The sequence below is a fragment of the Hyperolius riggenbachi genome, chromosome 11, assembly GCF_040937935.1.
Source record: "Hyperolius riggenbachi isolate aHypRig1 chromosome 11, aHypRig1.pri, whole genome shotgun sequence".
NCBI classification, from domain to species: domain Eukaryota; kingdom Metazoa; phylum Chordata; class Amphibia; order Anura; family Hyperoliidae; genus Hyperolius; species Hyperolius riggenbachi.
Window position 1 is genome coordinate 203,569,015 of NC_090656.1, and position 15,321 is coordinate 203,584,335.

At 45.2% G+C, this 15,321-nt stretch overlaps 1 protein-coding gene across 7 annotated transcripts in view; it reads left to right on the forward strand.

Moving 5' to 3' along the window:
- The window catches only part of INSC (INSC spindle orientation adaptor protein), a 309,535-nt gene that overhangs the window by 214,816 nt on the left and 79,398 nt on the right, over positions 1-15,321 (forward strand). For all 7 annotated transcript variants that reach the window (XM_068260115.1, XM_068260117.1, XM_068260118.1 and 4 more), the window contains one exon: positions 10,398-10,523. In XM_068260115.1, the coding sequence (XP_068116216.1) occupies positions 10,398-10,523 (126 nt within the window). The remainder of the gene's footprint in view (positions 1-10,397; positions 10,524-15,321) is intronic.

A 15,321-nucleotide genomic window follows, 5' to 3' on the forward strand; every position in this document is an offset into this window, starting at 1 on the left:
GCTAGCTACATGATAGCCGCTGTGCAGCGGCATCCCCCCACCCCCTCTGATTGCCGATCAGAACGGGATCTCCTGCTTGGCTTCCCCCAGAGGGGGAGGGAGTCCCGATCCACCCCTCAGCGCTGCCTGGCACTAATTGGCAAGGGGTCTGGGGGGGGGGGGGGGCTGCGCGGCACGGCGGGTAGCGGCGGCGATCGGAAGTTACACGCAGCTAGCAAAGTGCTAGCTGCGTGTAACAAAAAAAAATTATGCAAATCGGCCTGAGAAATCCTCCTGCGCGACATACCCCGAGCTCAGCTCGGGATTATCGCCCAGGAGGTTAAGGGCTCTGGGCTCCAGTGCAATTTTTACATCGGGCCCCCATCAAGTGCACTATACATAAAAATTGATATGGAGCACCAAAACCTGCAAAGGAAACTGCAGTGTCAGAGAGGTGTAAGCTGGGGAGGAGAACAGTTTATTAATGGTTACAGCCCATCAAAGCACATCAAGAGGTGATCATTACCAGCTTGGCACCAATAAAGAACTAATAAAGCTGTTCAAGGATGGCCTTTACTGGGCCCCTCTGTTTCAGGGGTCCTGGTGGGGTTGCTACTTAACCTCCTTGCCGGTCTAATTCCCGCCGGCAAGGAGGCAGCGCAGAACTTTTTTTTAAAAAAAAATAATTCTCAAATCATGTAGCGAGCCCAGGGCTCGCTACATGATAGCCGCTGAGCGGCGGCATCCCCGCACCCACTCCGATCGCCTTCGGCGATCAGAGTAAGCAGGAAATCCCGTTCAGAACGGGATTTCCTGCAGGGCTTCCCCGGTCGCCATGGCGACGGGGCGGGATGACGTCACCGACGTCATGGACGTCGGTACGTCACAGGGAATCCCGATCCACCCCTCAGCGCTGCCTGGCACTGATTGGCCAGGCTGTGCAGGGGTCTGGGGGGGTGGGGGGGCGACTCGGCACGGCGGATCGGCGACGAGCAGCGGCGATCGAATGTTACAAGCAGCTAGCAAAGTGGTAGCTGCATGTAACAAAAAAAAAATTATGCAAATCGGCCCAGCGGGGCCTGAGAAATCCTGCGCAGGTTACCCCGAGTTGAGCTCGGGATAACCGGCAAGGAGATTAAACTTCAGGATTGTCATTTGACAAAAAAAGGTGCATGCTGAGCCCCCAGATTTATTTACATCAGTACCTGGCAATGGGGGTATGATTACTATTTTTTTATTTCTATGGTGCCAACATCTTCTTCTGTAGTGCTGTGCATAGTACAAAACAAATAGTGGGGAGCATAGATGCATGAGAAGTATTTTTTTTTTCTTACAAATACATATATAGCTGATGTGTGGTTTGAGACATCGCCAATACTAGTACGTGTTCATGATGGTAAATTACAGCAGAATAAGAAATACTAGGAGGAGTTCCCTGTCCTTTAGAGGGGTAATACATGACAGGTTAATGTGATAAGGGAAGAAATGATAAAATGCAAATATGAAGAGACCATGCTCCCCCTTAGAAGTGGTATTTTTTATCACAGTGAACACGATGGGCATGCTGCAGGAGGACTTCTCAGAACAGAAGGTTAATATTTTCCCCCAGAGTGAGACTGAACTTTTGAGCGATTCGTCGTCAGGCCAGGGAGCGCGTTGAACGCGACAATCGCTGCGTAGAGGAGCAGGGGAGAGCGCTGACCCAACATTTACAAGGAGATGACTCCTGAAAGGGTGACTGATGAGCTAATACTATAGACACATGTCTATGAGAGACGCTTTCCGAAGAATTAATTCCCATCACCCCAGAATCAGATGTAGGAATTACAAGCGGAGTGAGTTGTGTAATAGATTTCAGTACCCATCGTCTGACGTGATTGATAAAAAAAAAATGCAAATTAAAATATACCTGTTTCAACTGTTCAGTCTCAATAAATATAATCAGTTTCTTTTTGTTTCTTTTTTCATTGTTTTTTTTTTTGTCACGTGGCAATTTTATCTCATTTTACATCTCAGTATTTTCTTTCAAATGCAGGAACCCTGTTTTGCATTAAGTGCCCTATGCCATGGCCTATATGGCCTTTTGCTGCTGTTTGTACAGTAGGTGAGGCTGTTATAGCCATGCATCTCCTGTAGTATATCAAGTACCATAGGATGTGGAAGTGGCAATGAGACAGGGGGATGGGGAATTCCAGTGTGATAGAGATGTGTGTTTTTTTATGGGGGGTGTGGCATTTGTTGTGGATAGGGGGAGGAGTCAGGAGAGGGCCAATCAGAGCTGAAGCTGCTCAGAGGTATAATGTTAGTTGGCAGAGGGTAGTTTAAAAGAAATCATGGAATTGATCCTTAATGTAACATCTCATATGCTCACAATATATTGTGATTTTTTTACCAAATAGAATTTCCATCTCTTTCGTAGGGATGGTAGGAAATGCAGATTTTCCATTCTGCAGAAATAACAATTTCTGCCAATGTCGAAAACTGATTCCACGGATTTCCGAAGAGTCTTATTTTTTGTCATTTTTTGCATACTCGGCTGAAATACTGTTGAGCTAGTATTGGACCAATCAGAGAATACAGAATTTTACTGCGGTAATTGAAATACCACAGATATCTTAGGCCAATCACATTTTCCGCCAATGTGCGATTACTGATTCCTTGGATTTCCAATTTCGAGGAGTCTTTTTTTCTTCATTTTTTGCATTCCCTGATTGGCAAATACTTCCAAGTTGACCAATCGGAGAATGCAGGATTTTACCACATTATATCCGAATACCACAGATATTTTAGGTCAATCATAAGACGTGGGAATACTCTGTATTATTCGAGTCTCGTGATTGGTCTAAAATTACCACTGTAATCTAATTTTTGTGGAAAAATTCTGAATTCTCTGGCCCAGTGCTTCTGAGTTCTATGATTGGTCTAAAATTACCAAGTTGCAGTAATGCAATATTTCCGCGGAAACCCTATTTCTGAATTCCATTCAGAAATGCAGATTTCCGATCGGAAATATGGAAATTTCAGTTCCGCTGAAATCTGAATGGGCATCCCTACTCTTTGGTTTTGTCTCACGTAGGTCCTGATGATTCCTGTTACAGCTTACACAGGTACCACACAGAAAACAGTTGTTTTTTTTGTCAGCTCTCTGTGAGATTGTTAATAAAGTTTTGGATAGAACTTACAATTTGCTGCTCTGTTGCTGAGGGGTCACCTCGGTAAATGGAAAACTGTATTGTGGGTGTGGGGGTGGAGGGAGGATAGGCGAGCCACAAGCTACTTGTTTGCATAGAAACCATTTATTTCAATCAATTGGTAAACATTTCTCCTCATGAATACCACGCCAGGCTGGTAATGCCAGTCGCTCTGTGCGCTTCTCTGGCTCAGCGGATGATTTGAATGTGGGGATGTAAATAGAATATTTACTGAGGGCGGCGTGCCCAGACCTAGCTTTGTGTATGATACGGACAGAAATGGCTTTCATGGACGTTATTCGGAAGGGAGAACGCCGATACATTTCATACAGGAATGCCCAGCATTGTACTTCCTTCCTGTATTGTTTGTACGGATCATGCATCTATCGCTTCACTACAAGAGCAAACAAACACTATAGGCCCATTGTTCACAATGCCGTCACTGGTGGGTGCTGAGGGTAGAGGGCAGTATAATATCACAGCCTACAGGGCGGGATGGGCTCAGCAGTGGGTGCAGAGGGCAGTGCCATGTCCTACAATGCACATACTAAGTGATGGGCACAGTTCCCATGTCACTAATGACATCATTCAGTAGACTACACAAAAGATTGGTTCAATGAGATCTTCCTGGTTTGAAGAATATACGTAATCCAACAATTCTGACCCAGATTTTTTTTTTATTTCTATTACCTTCTAATAGACAATGTGGAACCCTCAGGATTATATCAGAACACAGTGGGGATTGCTGAACAGTTAGCAACTTAGCAGGTGTGTAATTGCAGACTTTAAAGTGAACCTGAACTCAGAACTTCCTCTCTGCTCTAAAAGATAAGCAACAGCATAATAACCTTTAAAGAAAACATACAAACATTTCTTTGTTGAGCTGAATGAAAGCCAGCAATAAATCTGCAGTGTGTCTACTTCCTTTTTTATGGAAGGTTAACAGCCTGTGTTTACAAATCAGCTGCTCTGCCAATGCTGCTGAGATTCCCCAGCTGACAAAGCTGAGAGATCACATTACACTTGTAATTAGTCACAGATGAGGGGGGATTAAACAGGCTGCCCACCACTAAGTACATGCATTGTATGGCATGGCATTATACGAAATTAAACAGGCTGAACTCTCTAAGTACAAATACGGTTTATTTCTTAATGTTTTCCTTCTGTCCTGTGCAAGAGTTCAGGTCCACTTTAAAGGATACCCGAGGTGACGTGTGACATAATGAGATAGACATGGGTATGTACAGTGCCTAGCACCCAAATAACTATGCTGTGTTCCTTTTTTTCTTTCTCTGCCTGAAAGAGGTAAATATCAGGTATGTAAGTGGCTGACTCAGTCCTGACTCAGACAGGAAGTGACTACAGTGTGACCCTCACTGATAAGACATTCCACTTTTTATCTCTTTCTTGCTCTCAGAAGCCATTTTCTGCTAGGAAAGTGTTTTATAGTTGGAATTTCCTATCAGTGAGGGTCACACTGTAGTCACTTCCTGTCTGAGTCAGGACTGAGTCAGCCACTTACATACCTGATGCTTAACTCTTTCAGGCAGAGAAAGAAAAAAAGGAACACAGCATAGTTATTTGTGTGCTAGGCACTGTACATACACATGTCTATCTCATTATGTCACATGTCACTTCGGGTATCCTTTAAGATATACCCAGAACTGACAATAGAGTAGTAGTTTCGCACAGAGACATCCACTGACCACACCCCTCCTTTTGCTACCTTTTTGTGGGCGGGGTCAGTTCTGTGTTTACAGGAATAGGCTGGCTAGTTTCTCTTCCAGTTACTCCCTGTCTACAACCTGACGGTCTCCTTAACACAACCTGATGGTAATGATGGGATGGGGGAGGAGTTTGGACATAACAGACTGCTATTCAGTCTAGCTAAGCACTATCTGAGCATAGGACGTAAATTTTGCAAATTGCATGGCTCTCATGCTAATCCTCTGCCTCCAATACTTTTAGCCATAGACCCTGAACAAGCATATGCAGATCAGGTGCTCTCTGACCCATGTCTCACACGATTAGCCTCACTACTGCAGCCAGTGCAATCAGCAGGACTGCCAGGCAGCTGGTAGTTTTTAGAGGTCACCTGAACTGAGAGGGATATGGAAGCTGCCATATTTACAGTATTTCCTTATAAAACTTTCCAGTTGCCCGGCAGTCCTGCTGATCTCTTTGACTGCAGTAGTACCTGGAACAAGCATGCAGCTTGCAACTGAAGTCTGACTAGATTAAGCCAGACTCCAGTCAGAAATATGTGATATGCATGCTTGTTCAATGTCTATGGCACAGGTGTCTAATTCCAGGCCTGCAGGGCCAGATCCATGCCAGTGTTTAGGATGGACTAAGAAAGAGAGGAATGTGTTCTACCTGATGGACCACACCTTTCCTGGTTCAGACCCATCAATTTCAGCTCTGTCAAAAATGTGTGAGGCCCTCGGCCCTCAAAGGACTGGTTTGACATCCCTGGTCTATGGCTTAAAATATTAAGGTTCGGCCAATAACGACAACTACAGACTATAATCAAGCGTGTGCACAGCAGCCCCCGACCGCTGCTCTGCAAGCGATATGTTTGGCGGATCAACTTTGCCAAGCAACAACTAACTCCTTTGCCCACGCTGCTCCCCCACCCGCCATGTGACGACACCACTCTGTCGTCCTTTCGTCGCCCTCCCCTCCCCCCTACATAGCAACAGAAAGTGTTGTCAGCTGACACGCGTCTGTACAGCCTTGCAATGTTGCCCAAGAGGATGGGGTCCCGATCCCCAATGGGTGACATAAGTCGTGTATGCACCTTTAGAGGCAGAGGATCATCAGGACAGCCAGGGAACTGGTATTGTTTAAAAGGAAATAAATATAGCAGCTTCCATATCCCTCAGTTTAGGTATTATTCAACTATTTGGGCGCAGCTGGCGCCACCATCGGTCGTAATAGGAATTACGACTACAGCGGTCAGTAACTTCAGCGCCGTCAGAAGACAGAGCAATAGCTGGAAGCCAAATTACATCATTCCCCACCATCCACGTGGACCTGGAGGGGGAATAGTAATTAACGCCGCTGGGACTTGTGCAGCAGCAGGATCAGCCATATACTGCTGTATCCTGCACCAAAGTCTCCCGGTGGCCATTTCATATGTAGGCTTCTTTAAAAGGAAATAAATATGCCACCATTTGCGTCTCACTTCAGGTTTTCTTTAAGGAATTTCCCACACCCTGTAAAAATGTCTACAGCCGATGCTTTCTCTTTCTCTGTCCTTTACTGCTCAGCTATTACCCTTTTGGCTGGTGCCATTAACAGTTTAACAGAGTTTAGCAATATTTAATAGACCCTCCCAATACAATCGCAGAGTGCTCCATCGCCTTGTGTTCAGCTTTGCAGAGTTTTATATGTAGTGAACAGTTTCTCCTGCTGTCAGCCACATCCAGAAATCAGCGCGATTCTCCCCCAGCATGGTCATGTGACCTTTCACTTCCTTCTCGGTGCTCATTGTCAGTCTGCCGTCATCTTCCCCCCATCCAGCCGGTGTCAGGGTTTAGTGCCGGACATGTGTATCCATTACAGCTAATCTCTGCTAATTGCAGCACGTGGCTTCTTACAGGAGAGCGGCTGGATAATGAGGCGGTGTTGTCCCCCCGCCAGGAAGCCGCTCTCACAAATATAATCTGAGTTTTGACTTCTTTAACAACTTTAATTAAAATGGCATTTACAGATGGGAAAAGTCAATGGTGTAAACAATCAGAATTCGCCCACACGAGACGCGTCATCTGTGTCGTGGGGGGGGTGTCGCCTTCTGTATTTGTCTCTCAGAGTTTGTCTGTTATTATAATTATTATTAAGTATTTATATAGTGCCCGCCGAAATCTTCCATAGCGCTGTACAGAGTATATTGTCTTGTCACTAACTGTCCCTCAGAGGGGCTCCCAGTCTATTCCCTAACATAGTTATATGTCTATCTATGTAGCTGGTCAATTCGGGTGCTGCCTGCATTTGGAAGCGCTGCCATTACCTCCTGTTGTTATGTATGTATCGTGTGGTGTATGTATCATAGTCTAGGGCCAATTTAGGGGGAAGCCAATTAACTTATCTGAATGTTTTGGGGATGTAGGAGGAAACCAAAGTGCCTGGAGGAAACCCACGCAGACACGGGGGAGACCATACAAACTCCTTGCAGATAGTGTTGTGGCTGGGATTTTAACCAGGGACCCAGCGCTGCAAGGCGAGAGTGCTAAGCACTACTTCTGTTCTCTAACGCGTTCTTGAAGACAGAGTGAGATTGTTGTTAGTGCAGAGGAGCACTGGACCTGGGATGTAACTATATTGGGCTGCCCTGCAGACATCTGTTGTACGGACCACCCCTCCCACCTCCATCACAGAGCGACAGCTCAGTGGAGCGCTATACATTACCTGCTCGTGGCGCGATACAGGCTCTCCGCTCCCTGTTCAGTTTGCAAGTGTCGTGCAGCCAGCCAATCACCATGCATCTTCCATCCCTGTCACATGACATGGGACAGGTGATTTCCTGGCTACCCGCCACGACTGAATAGGAAGTGGAGAGGGCCTGTACCACGCCGATAACAGGTAATGTAAAGTGCTCCACTGTGCGGCCACTCTACATTACATAGGTACAGGACCAGGCCTCCCCCTCAGCTCCCAGGCCCCAACGTGATGGTGGGGGTTGTAAGGGCTAGTAAGCCCCCAACTCTCACCTTCCTTAAAGAGACTGTGAAGTCTCCTAAAAAGGAGGTTTTTACATTAAAAACCTCTTTAACCTAATTGCCCCTCCTAAAACGCCGCACGCCATAAATCACCCCTAATTCCCCCCCAGCAAAATCGACGACTTTCTTGGTCGTGGATTTTGCTGCTGGAGGAGGCAGAGCTTTCAGCTGTAGCTCTGCCTCCATGCGAGTCAATCCGCAAGTATCTCCGCCTCTCCCCGGCCCCTCTCAGTGAAGGAAGACTGAGAGGGGCGGGGAGAGACGGCGATCCGCGCTGATAGACGCGTGTAGAGGCAGAGCTGCAGCTGAAAGCTCTGCCTCTATGCGGAAGGAGCCCCGCGATGTGCCCCAGGTAACTTATGGTGATTTATGGTGTTGTCAGCCACGGTGATGCGGTGTTTTAGGGGCAATTCGGATAAAGAGGTTTTTAAAGTAAAAAACTCGTTTTTAGGAGACTTCAGAGTCTCTTTAAGCATAATTTCCTGGTGAGACAGTGAATTTTATGTGTAGTACAGCTAAGAAATAGAACATTAGTAGCAAAGAAAAGTGTCTCATATTGTTTTCCAGTACAGGAAGAGTTAAGAAATTTCAGTTGTTATCTACGAGGGTTGAATGAAAAGTAATGCCTCCACCTCCATAACTCATCATCAGATGGCAGCACTGGTTTGTGGCAAGTACTGGATTGTTCAGTAGACTTTCCTCTAAAGTTCCAGTTTGCAGGAAGCCTTAACGTTGGACGGTTGTGTTGTTGCAGTGCAAAGTATGGAACCCTGCACAGAAGGTCGGTCAATGCGATTTAAGCAACGTGCTGTTATTGAATTCCTGACAGCAGAAGGTGTCACCCCAAAGGAGATTCACCAGAGAATGAAAGCTGTTTATGGTGGTTGTGTTGATGTGAGTACTGTGCATCGTTGGGGCAGTAAATTTAAAGATGTTGAGGTGAGAACATCTGACTTGCGGGACAAAGAAAGAGTTTAACGTCCTGTGACAGCAACCACACAGTTTCACAGGCAAAAAGTTGACAGACTGATTCAGGACGATCGCCGTATCACTCAGAGGGAAATTGCAAGCATAATAGGCATTTCACAAGAACGTGTGGGTCACATTATTGCTTCGAAGAAAGTCTTCAGGGACATCATTACGCTTCTAATGAAGAAGTTGAGAGAACTGTGAGAAGCTGGTTGCGGAAACAGAGTGTCGACTTCTTTCATGACGGCTTCAGGAAACTTGTTCATCGTTGGCAGAAATGTATCCAATTGTCTGGCGATTATGTGGAAAAGTGAATATTGAATATTAAAGATCACATTCTAAGGATTATTTCTGTGTTTGATTTATTAAAATATTCCCATCCAAACCCAAGTTATGGCGGTGGAGGCATTACTTTTCATTCAACCCTCGTATGCAAAAGAGCTTCTCTGAGCTATTTGACCTACTGGGTCGAATACAGTCCTGTTTTCTGACGCACTCACACAGCCAAGAAACAGTGAGAGACAGCTTGGGATAAGGTTTTACAGCAGGGAAGTTCAAGGGCCATTATTTCTGCTTTGTTTTATAGCTTAAACACTTTGTCCACTGCTAAAGTATATCTACGTCATCTGTGGCACCCTCCAAGCCACCATGACGTAGATATACTGACTTGCTTGCAGCCCTGCTGTGCACAATCGGGTGTGCTTCAGCGTGCACCCCCCTGCACTGACAGCTGCATTACTAATTGGCGAATGGGAACATGTTCCCTTGTAACCAATTAGTGACCCCCACGGATGAACGATCACCACTGTAGCCAACAGCAGTGATCCTTCATCTCTCCCCCTCTGTGGTCGGATCATTAAAAAGAATGCCCCTGCAAGTTGAATATCTCACTTGAACTGGTTCCTGCGATCATGCTGCAGCTCCAGCCTCCATTCACCGCTATTCACTCAGCCCTGTGACGCTAAATATCCGGGTCCCGGCTTGATGATGTCATCAAGCCGGGACCCGGGTGTTCGGTATCACAGGGCTGAGTGCACTGCGGTGAATGGTTGACTGTATTCAACCCAAGTTGGGTCAAATAGCTCAGAAAAGCTCTTTTACAACTGAAGTATTTTAACTCTTCCTGCACTGGAAAACAATACGAGACTCTTTTCTTTGATACTAATGTTCTATTTCTTAACCGTACTGCACATACAATTCATTATCTCAAATTTATTTTTACTTCAGGTGGCTTTTAGGTATTATCAACAAAAAGTGTTTTTATTAGGAAGTATCAAACAACGTGTTTCATGGGCTACGGCGCACTTATTTTGGTAATAGTGGCAATAAGTAATCATATAAGTGTTTCTTGAACCCTTTCACTTGTAAATACATCTGTATAAGGGGTTGGGATCTGCTTACATATAGTTGCCCTGCATTTATCATATTGCTAATGCTCTTCTGTATTCTCCAACCCAAGTGTGACTATTATGCAGTTTCTGCAGACTGATGGGGGACATACAAGCTCTATTCATATTCCAAGCTGGTTTTCTTACAGGAAGGAGCCGTGGTTGGACTGTTTAAAATTCTCAGACAAGACCAGTTTAAGTGCCTATACCCGAGTGCTCTGAGGACCCTGGCCTCCCTCTGCTGCCTGGAGGAGGGAATCCACCACCTAGAAAAGGTGAGATTGTTACCGTACTTCTGTAGACCAACCACAAACCAAAGTAAGGTACCCCCCTTCTTGTGGGGACTATGGTATGGTCCTTTATCACAGCATATCTCCACCAATGGTATGTGCGCTCTGAGGACCCTGGCCTCCCTCTGCTGCTTGGAGGAGGGAATCCACCACCTAGAAAAGGTGAGATTGTTATCGTACTTCTGTAGACCAACCACAAACCAAAGTAAGGTACCCACCTTCCTGTGGGGGACTATGGTATGGTCCTTTATCACAGCATTTCTTCACCAATGGTATGTGCGCTCTGAGGTCTACTTCTGTAGACCAACCACATACCAACATAAAGTAAGGTACCCCCTTCCTGTGGAGACTGTGGTATGGTCCTTTATCACAGCATTTCTTCACCAATGGTATGTAGAAAGTAGGAAGACCGGCACCATCCATCCAATTTGCAATAAAGCTCTTTTATTTGCTTTTCAAAAGCATACCAGCAGTACAAGCGACGTTTCAGGGCAACCGCCCCCTTTATCAAGCTATGCTGTGCAAGACAATCTATCAAATAAATTTCAACATCCTTATATACCCCAGCAGCCCACATGAACAGCCAATCACTAAATCCCACTGTCAACACTGACCAATCATTGCAATCTCGCCCTATTCGGACCTGATGGGAGACTGTATTTCTGGTTCCGCTATTGGAGGATTCAAACTGTGTTTTCCCCACCTTACCCCGCTCACCAGCGGATACCTCTATTCCGCCGCACCCCTCTGCTGTAAGCCACTCCCACAAGGCCGCTGCTCCAGCGGACCTGATGGGGAACTGGCTAGCGTGACGCGGGTCGCGGAGAAGAGCTCCGCCCCCCGCGTCATACAGCAACGGCAGACGCAGGCGGCGTTGCCAACGCCGCTCTGCGCTGTGGATGTTACAAGGGGAGGGCGCCGGCCGAGGCAGCCAATGGGAGAAGACTTTCAGTTGTTATACGTAAATACATAAGGAAAAACCCTGCAGCATCAGTCTTGCTCTGTAATATTAGATGGACAATATACAGATAGCGGCAAGAGGGGTCAATGGAGGGGGCACATAAATGCACATCACATAAACATATTCAGAGGCTAGTGCGCCATCGGTATCAGCCACGTCTCAAAAGCAGTAAACATACTGCATATCTCCCATAGGAAACAGAGGCACTGTCAGAAGTCAGTATGGTGACTCCAATCATTTCAGATAGCATATTATATGATATATGTAGTACTATATAAGTAAGTACACTAACATTGGTCTCAAAGCTGGGCACAATGGGACAAGGGCCAATTAACTAAATAAAAGGTAATAAATCAAATTCTCTATTTAGACCCCTCGGTTCCATTGTGTCCAGCTTTTTGATCCAGAATGCCTCTCTATACAATAATTTCTTAACTCTATCACCACCTCTCCTCAATGGGCCAACCTGTTTAATAATCATAAATCTAAGTTGACTAACATGATGTTGGGCCTGCTGGAAGTGATAAGCTACTGCTTGGTCAGTCAAACGTTCTCTAATTGCATGCTTGTGCGACGACAGCCGTTTTTTTATTTTTTGTGTGGTCTGCCCAACATATAAAAGCCCACACGGGCATTTTAGCGCATATACCACTTAACTAGAATCGCATGTAAAGCAATCATTGATTTTAAATTTAGTACCTTTATGTGGGTGTACAATATGGTCACCCTTAATTACTGAATTACAATGTACACAGTGCTTTTGCGATTAGATTTTGACTGGCTTTTCACAATAGAATCAGCATGGACCAAACGGTCCCGCAAATTAGGGGCACTCTTATAAGAGATAAGTGGAGGATTCTTAAAAAACTGTATATTCGGGAAGCTGTTCGAGAGCAGGTACCAATGTCTCTTAACTATTTTTGCTATGCTGTCGCTTTGTGTATTAAATCTAGTGACAAATGGTATCCGATCCCGAACATCACCCCTCTGTCTCCTGACTCCCACAGTGCCATGTGTCACCCTAGACCTGGCTCCCTGAACCAAGTCCTCAGGATAACCTCTATTAATAAACTTTTGTTACATTTGTTCCATCCTCCGTGCCCTGGCCTCGTCCTCACCCACAATCCTCTGAACTCTCTGAAATTGTCCGACCGGGACTGACCTCCTAGTAGCCCACGGATGGAAACTCCCAAAATGCAACAGGGAGTTCACATCCGTGGGCTTAACATAGAGATCCGTGACCAGTCTCTGATCCTTGCACATTACTAATGTATCTAGAAAACTAATCTGTTTTTCTGAGCTGTGTACCGTACGCCTTATATCCAGACATCTAATCATCAAATGATCAACAAATTCCATGAGGGTCGAATGTGGCCCCGCCCACATGCAAAAAATATCATCTATATATCGAAACCATTGCATAGCATATTTTTGAAAAAGTGCACAAGAATACACAAACATTTCCTCGTATACTCCCATATAGATGTTTGCGTAGGACGGCGCCACATTCGACCCCATCGCCATGCCCCTAACCTGCATGTAAAACTGTTCCTCATATCTGAAATAATTATATTTGAGAACCATTTCCAACAAGGAGCAGATAAACCGTATCTGCTCCCTAGTATATTCTGACTCAGTTTCTAACATACAACTAACTGCCTCAAGGCCGTTCTCATGCGGTATTGCAGTATACAGACTTTCAACGTCCATTGTAACTAACAACCACCCATCCTCAATGGGTGGAAGATTTTTTAAAATGTTCAGAAACATTTGAGTATCTTTCAAATATGATTTCAACGAGGTAACATAAGGTCTGAGGATTTGATCCAAATATTTAGAGATAGGGGCCAGAACCGAATCTATCCCGGCGACTATTGGTCGGCCAGGTGGATTGTCCAATCGCTTATGTATCTTAGGACAAATATATATAACTGGAACAACCGGATATGGCTGTATCAAGTATTCCATGAGTTTATCATCAATAATGCCACGGGCCTTGGCTGAGGTCACAGCTTCTAATATTTTTGCTTGAATCTCTGCTGTGGGATCATTAGATATCAATTGGTAGGTAGTAGTGTCAGCGAGTTGTCTTAGGACCTCCTTCCGATATTGTTTAGTGTCCATGACCACAATGGCCCCGCCTTTGTCGGCGGGTTTAATTGTGATGTTCGGGTCATCCATCAATTCCTTAATTGCCAATCTTTCTACTTTACTGATGTTCGGTCGTACTCGGATTCCCTCATACACGGGTTGTCTCATCAAAGTATCAACTTCATCTTGTACTTTTTTAATGTAAATATCTATCATCTGACAGGAAGAGGGCTGGAACTTGCTCTTATTCCGTAGCGTGGTGCCACGCAAAGTAAAACAATCCGGCTCTGTGGGGGGAGCACTATTATCAGACATCCTAGGAATTGAAAAGAAATACTTCAACTTGATGGATCGAAAAAAACGTTGTAATTCAACGTCCACTTCTAATGGGTCTGGATAGTTTGTAGGTGAGAAGGAAAGGCCATAGTTCAGAGAGAATAGCTGGGACGAGGTCAGTCAGTGCAACTGACGATATATTGACTACAATTATTTCCTTGGCTGTCTCGGTTGCCGTGACCGCAAGCGGTCGCTCATGCCGCCTCCTCCTTCTCCTCTTTCGGCTGCCACGCCGCGTCCGTCCTGGTTTCCTGTTGGATCTGAAAAACCCTCCTGAGAGGAGCTGCTAAATGCTTCAGACGAGTCTGGTAACGAGCCACCCTGTGGTTTTTTTCCATTTGGACCTGGTCTTGGTCTACGAATGGGTCTTGGCCTGCCTGTTGGTCTCTGCCAAGAATAAACATATCCGAGACTATAATCATGTTCATCACGCTGGAATTTATCACGCTTAATACCTTCTATTTGTTTTTGATGTGTTTCGAGCATTGTCGCCAGTTCTAAAGAAAACAATTCATATTCGGCGATTGACACCAGCGTTTTGAGTTTCTCTTTCAATGCTATGCGTCGTGTTGTAAGTCTCGGTAGTTCCTCTTGTATTTTCTCTATGGTGAGTGGCATTGCATCAAAAGACGCCTTATTCCATATGAGACTCCAGCGATGGCAAAAAACTTTATCAGATGGAAACATAATGGGTGCAACGTTCGAACGCATGCCCCGAGGTATGCGTTTCACTCTGTGGTATTCCGCCATGGTCATGGCGTGTAGTTCCAAAGTTGTATACATTTTGGTGACTTTTATAATTTGTTTGCGGATGCTCTTGTCATCAGCTGCATTCAAAAAAGACACTTGAGTTGACACTTGTGCCATAATTCTGGAAGTCTCCTCTGGAGTATAGGTAAATGTGGGAGAATCCACGTCAGCTTCCTCCATGCTGGTAATGTAATGAGGGTGCACTCACAATGTGCAAACACATTCACCAATGGTATGTGCGCCCTTTGCAGTACCTTTTACCAGTTCTCAAAGTATCAGATGTTACGAGCCTAGACTTGCTGTGAGATCTAAATGTGTGATTGTGGAAACTGAAGTTTGCCACCTTTGACCTTGAAAAATAAGCAGATTTTGCAATGTCCCCCAAATTAACCTATACAACTCGGTATACTATATCAGGCATTCATGAGCCTCAGGTGACTTTCCAGGTTTTCTGGCACAAGTAGACACACATGCCCAAGATGTATCACCCCTCCTTTTTTCCCTCAATCTATGACTGCCCGACTATGCCTATTTCTTATTGGAAACAAGCTATTGACTTCATGACTTGACATGAAAAAATGAATGCTCTGTCGCCATGGAGTCCAAATTCTGCTTACTTGGCATAATAAATGACCTCTTATCCCC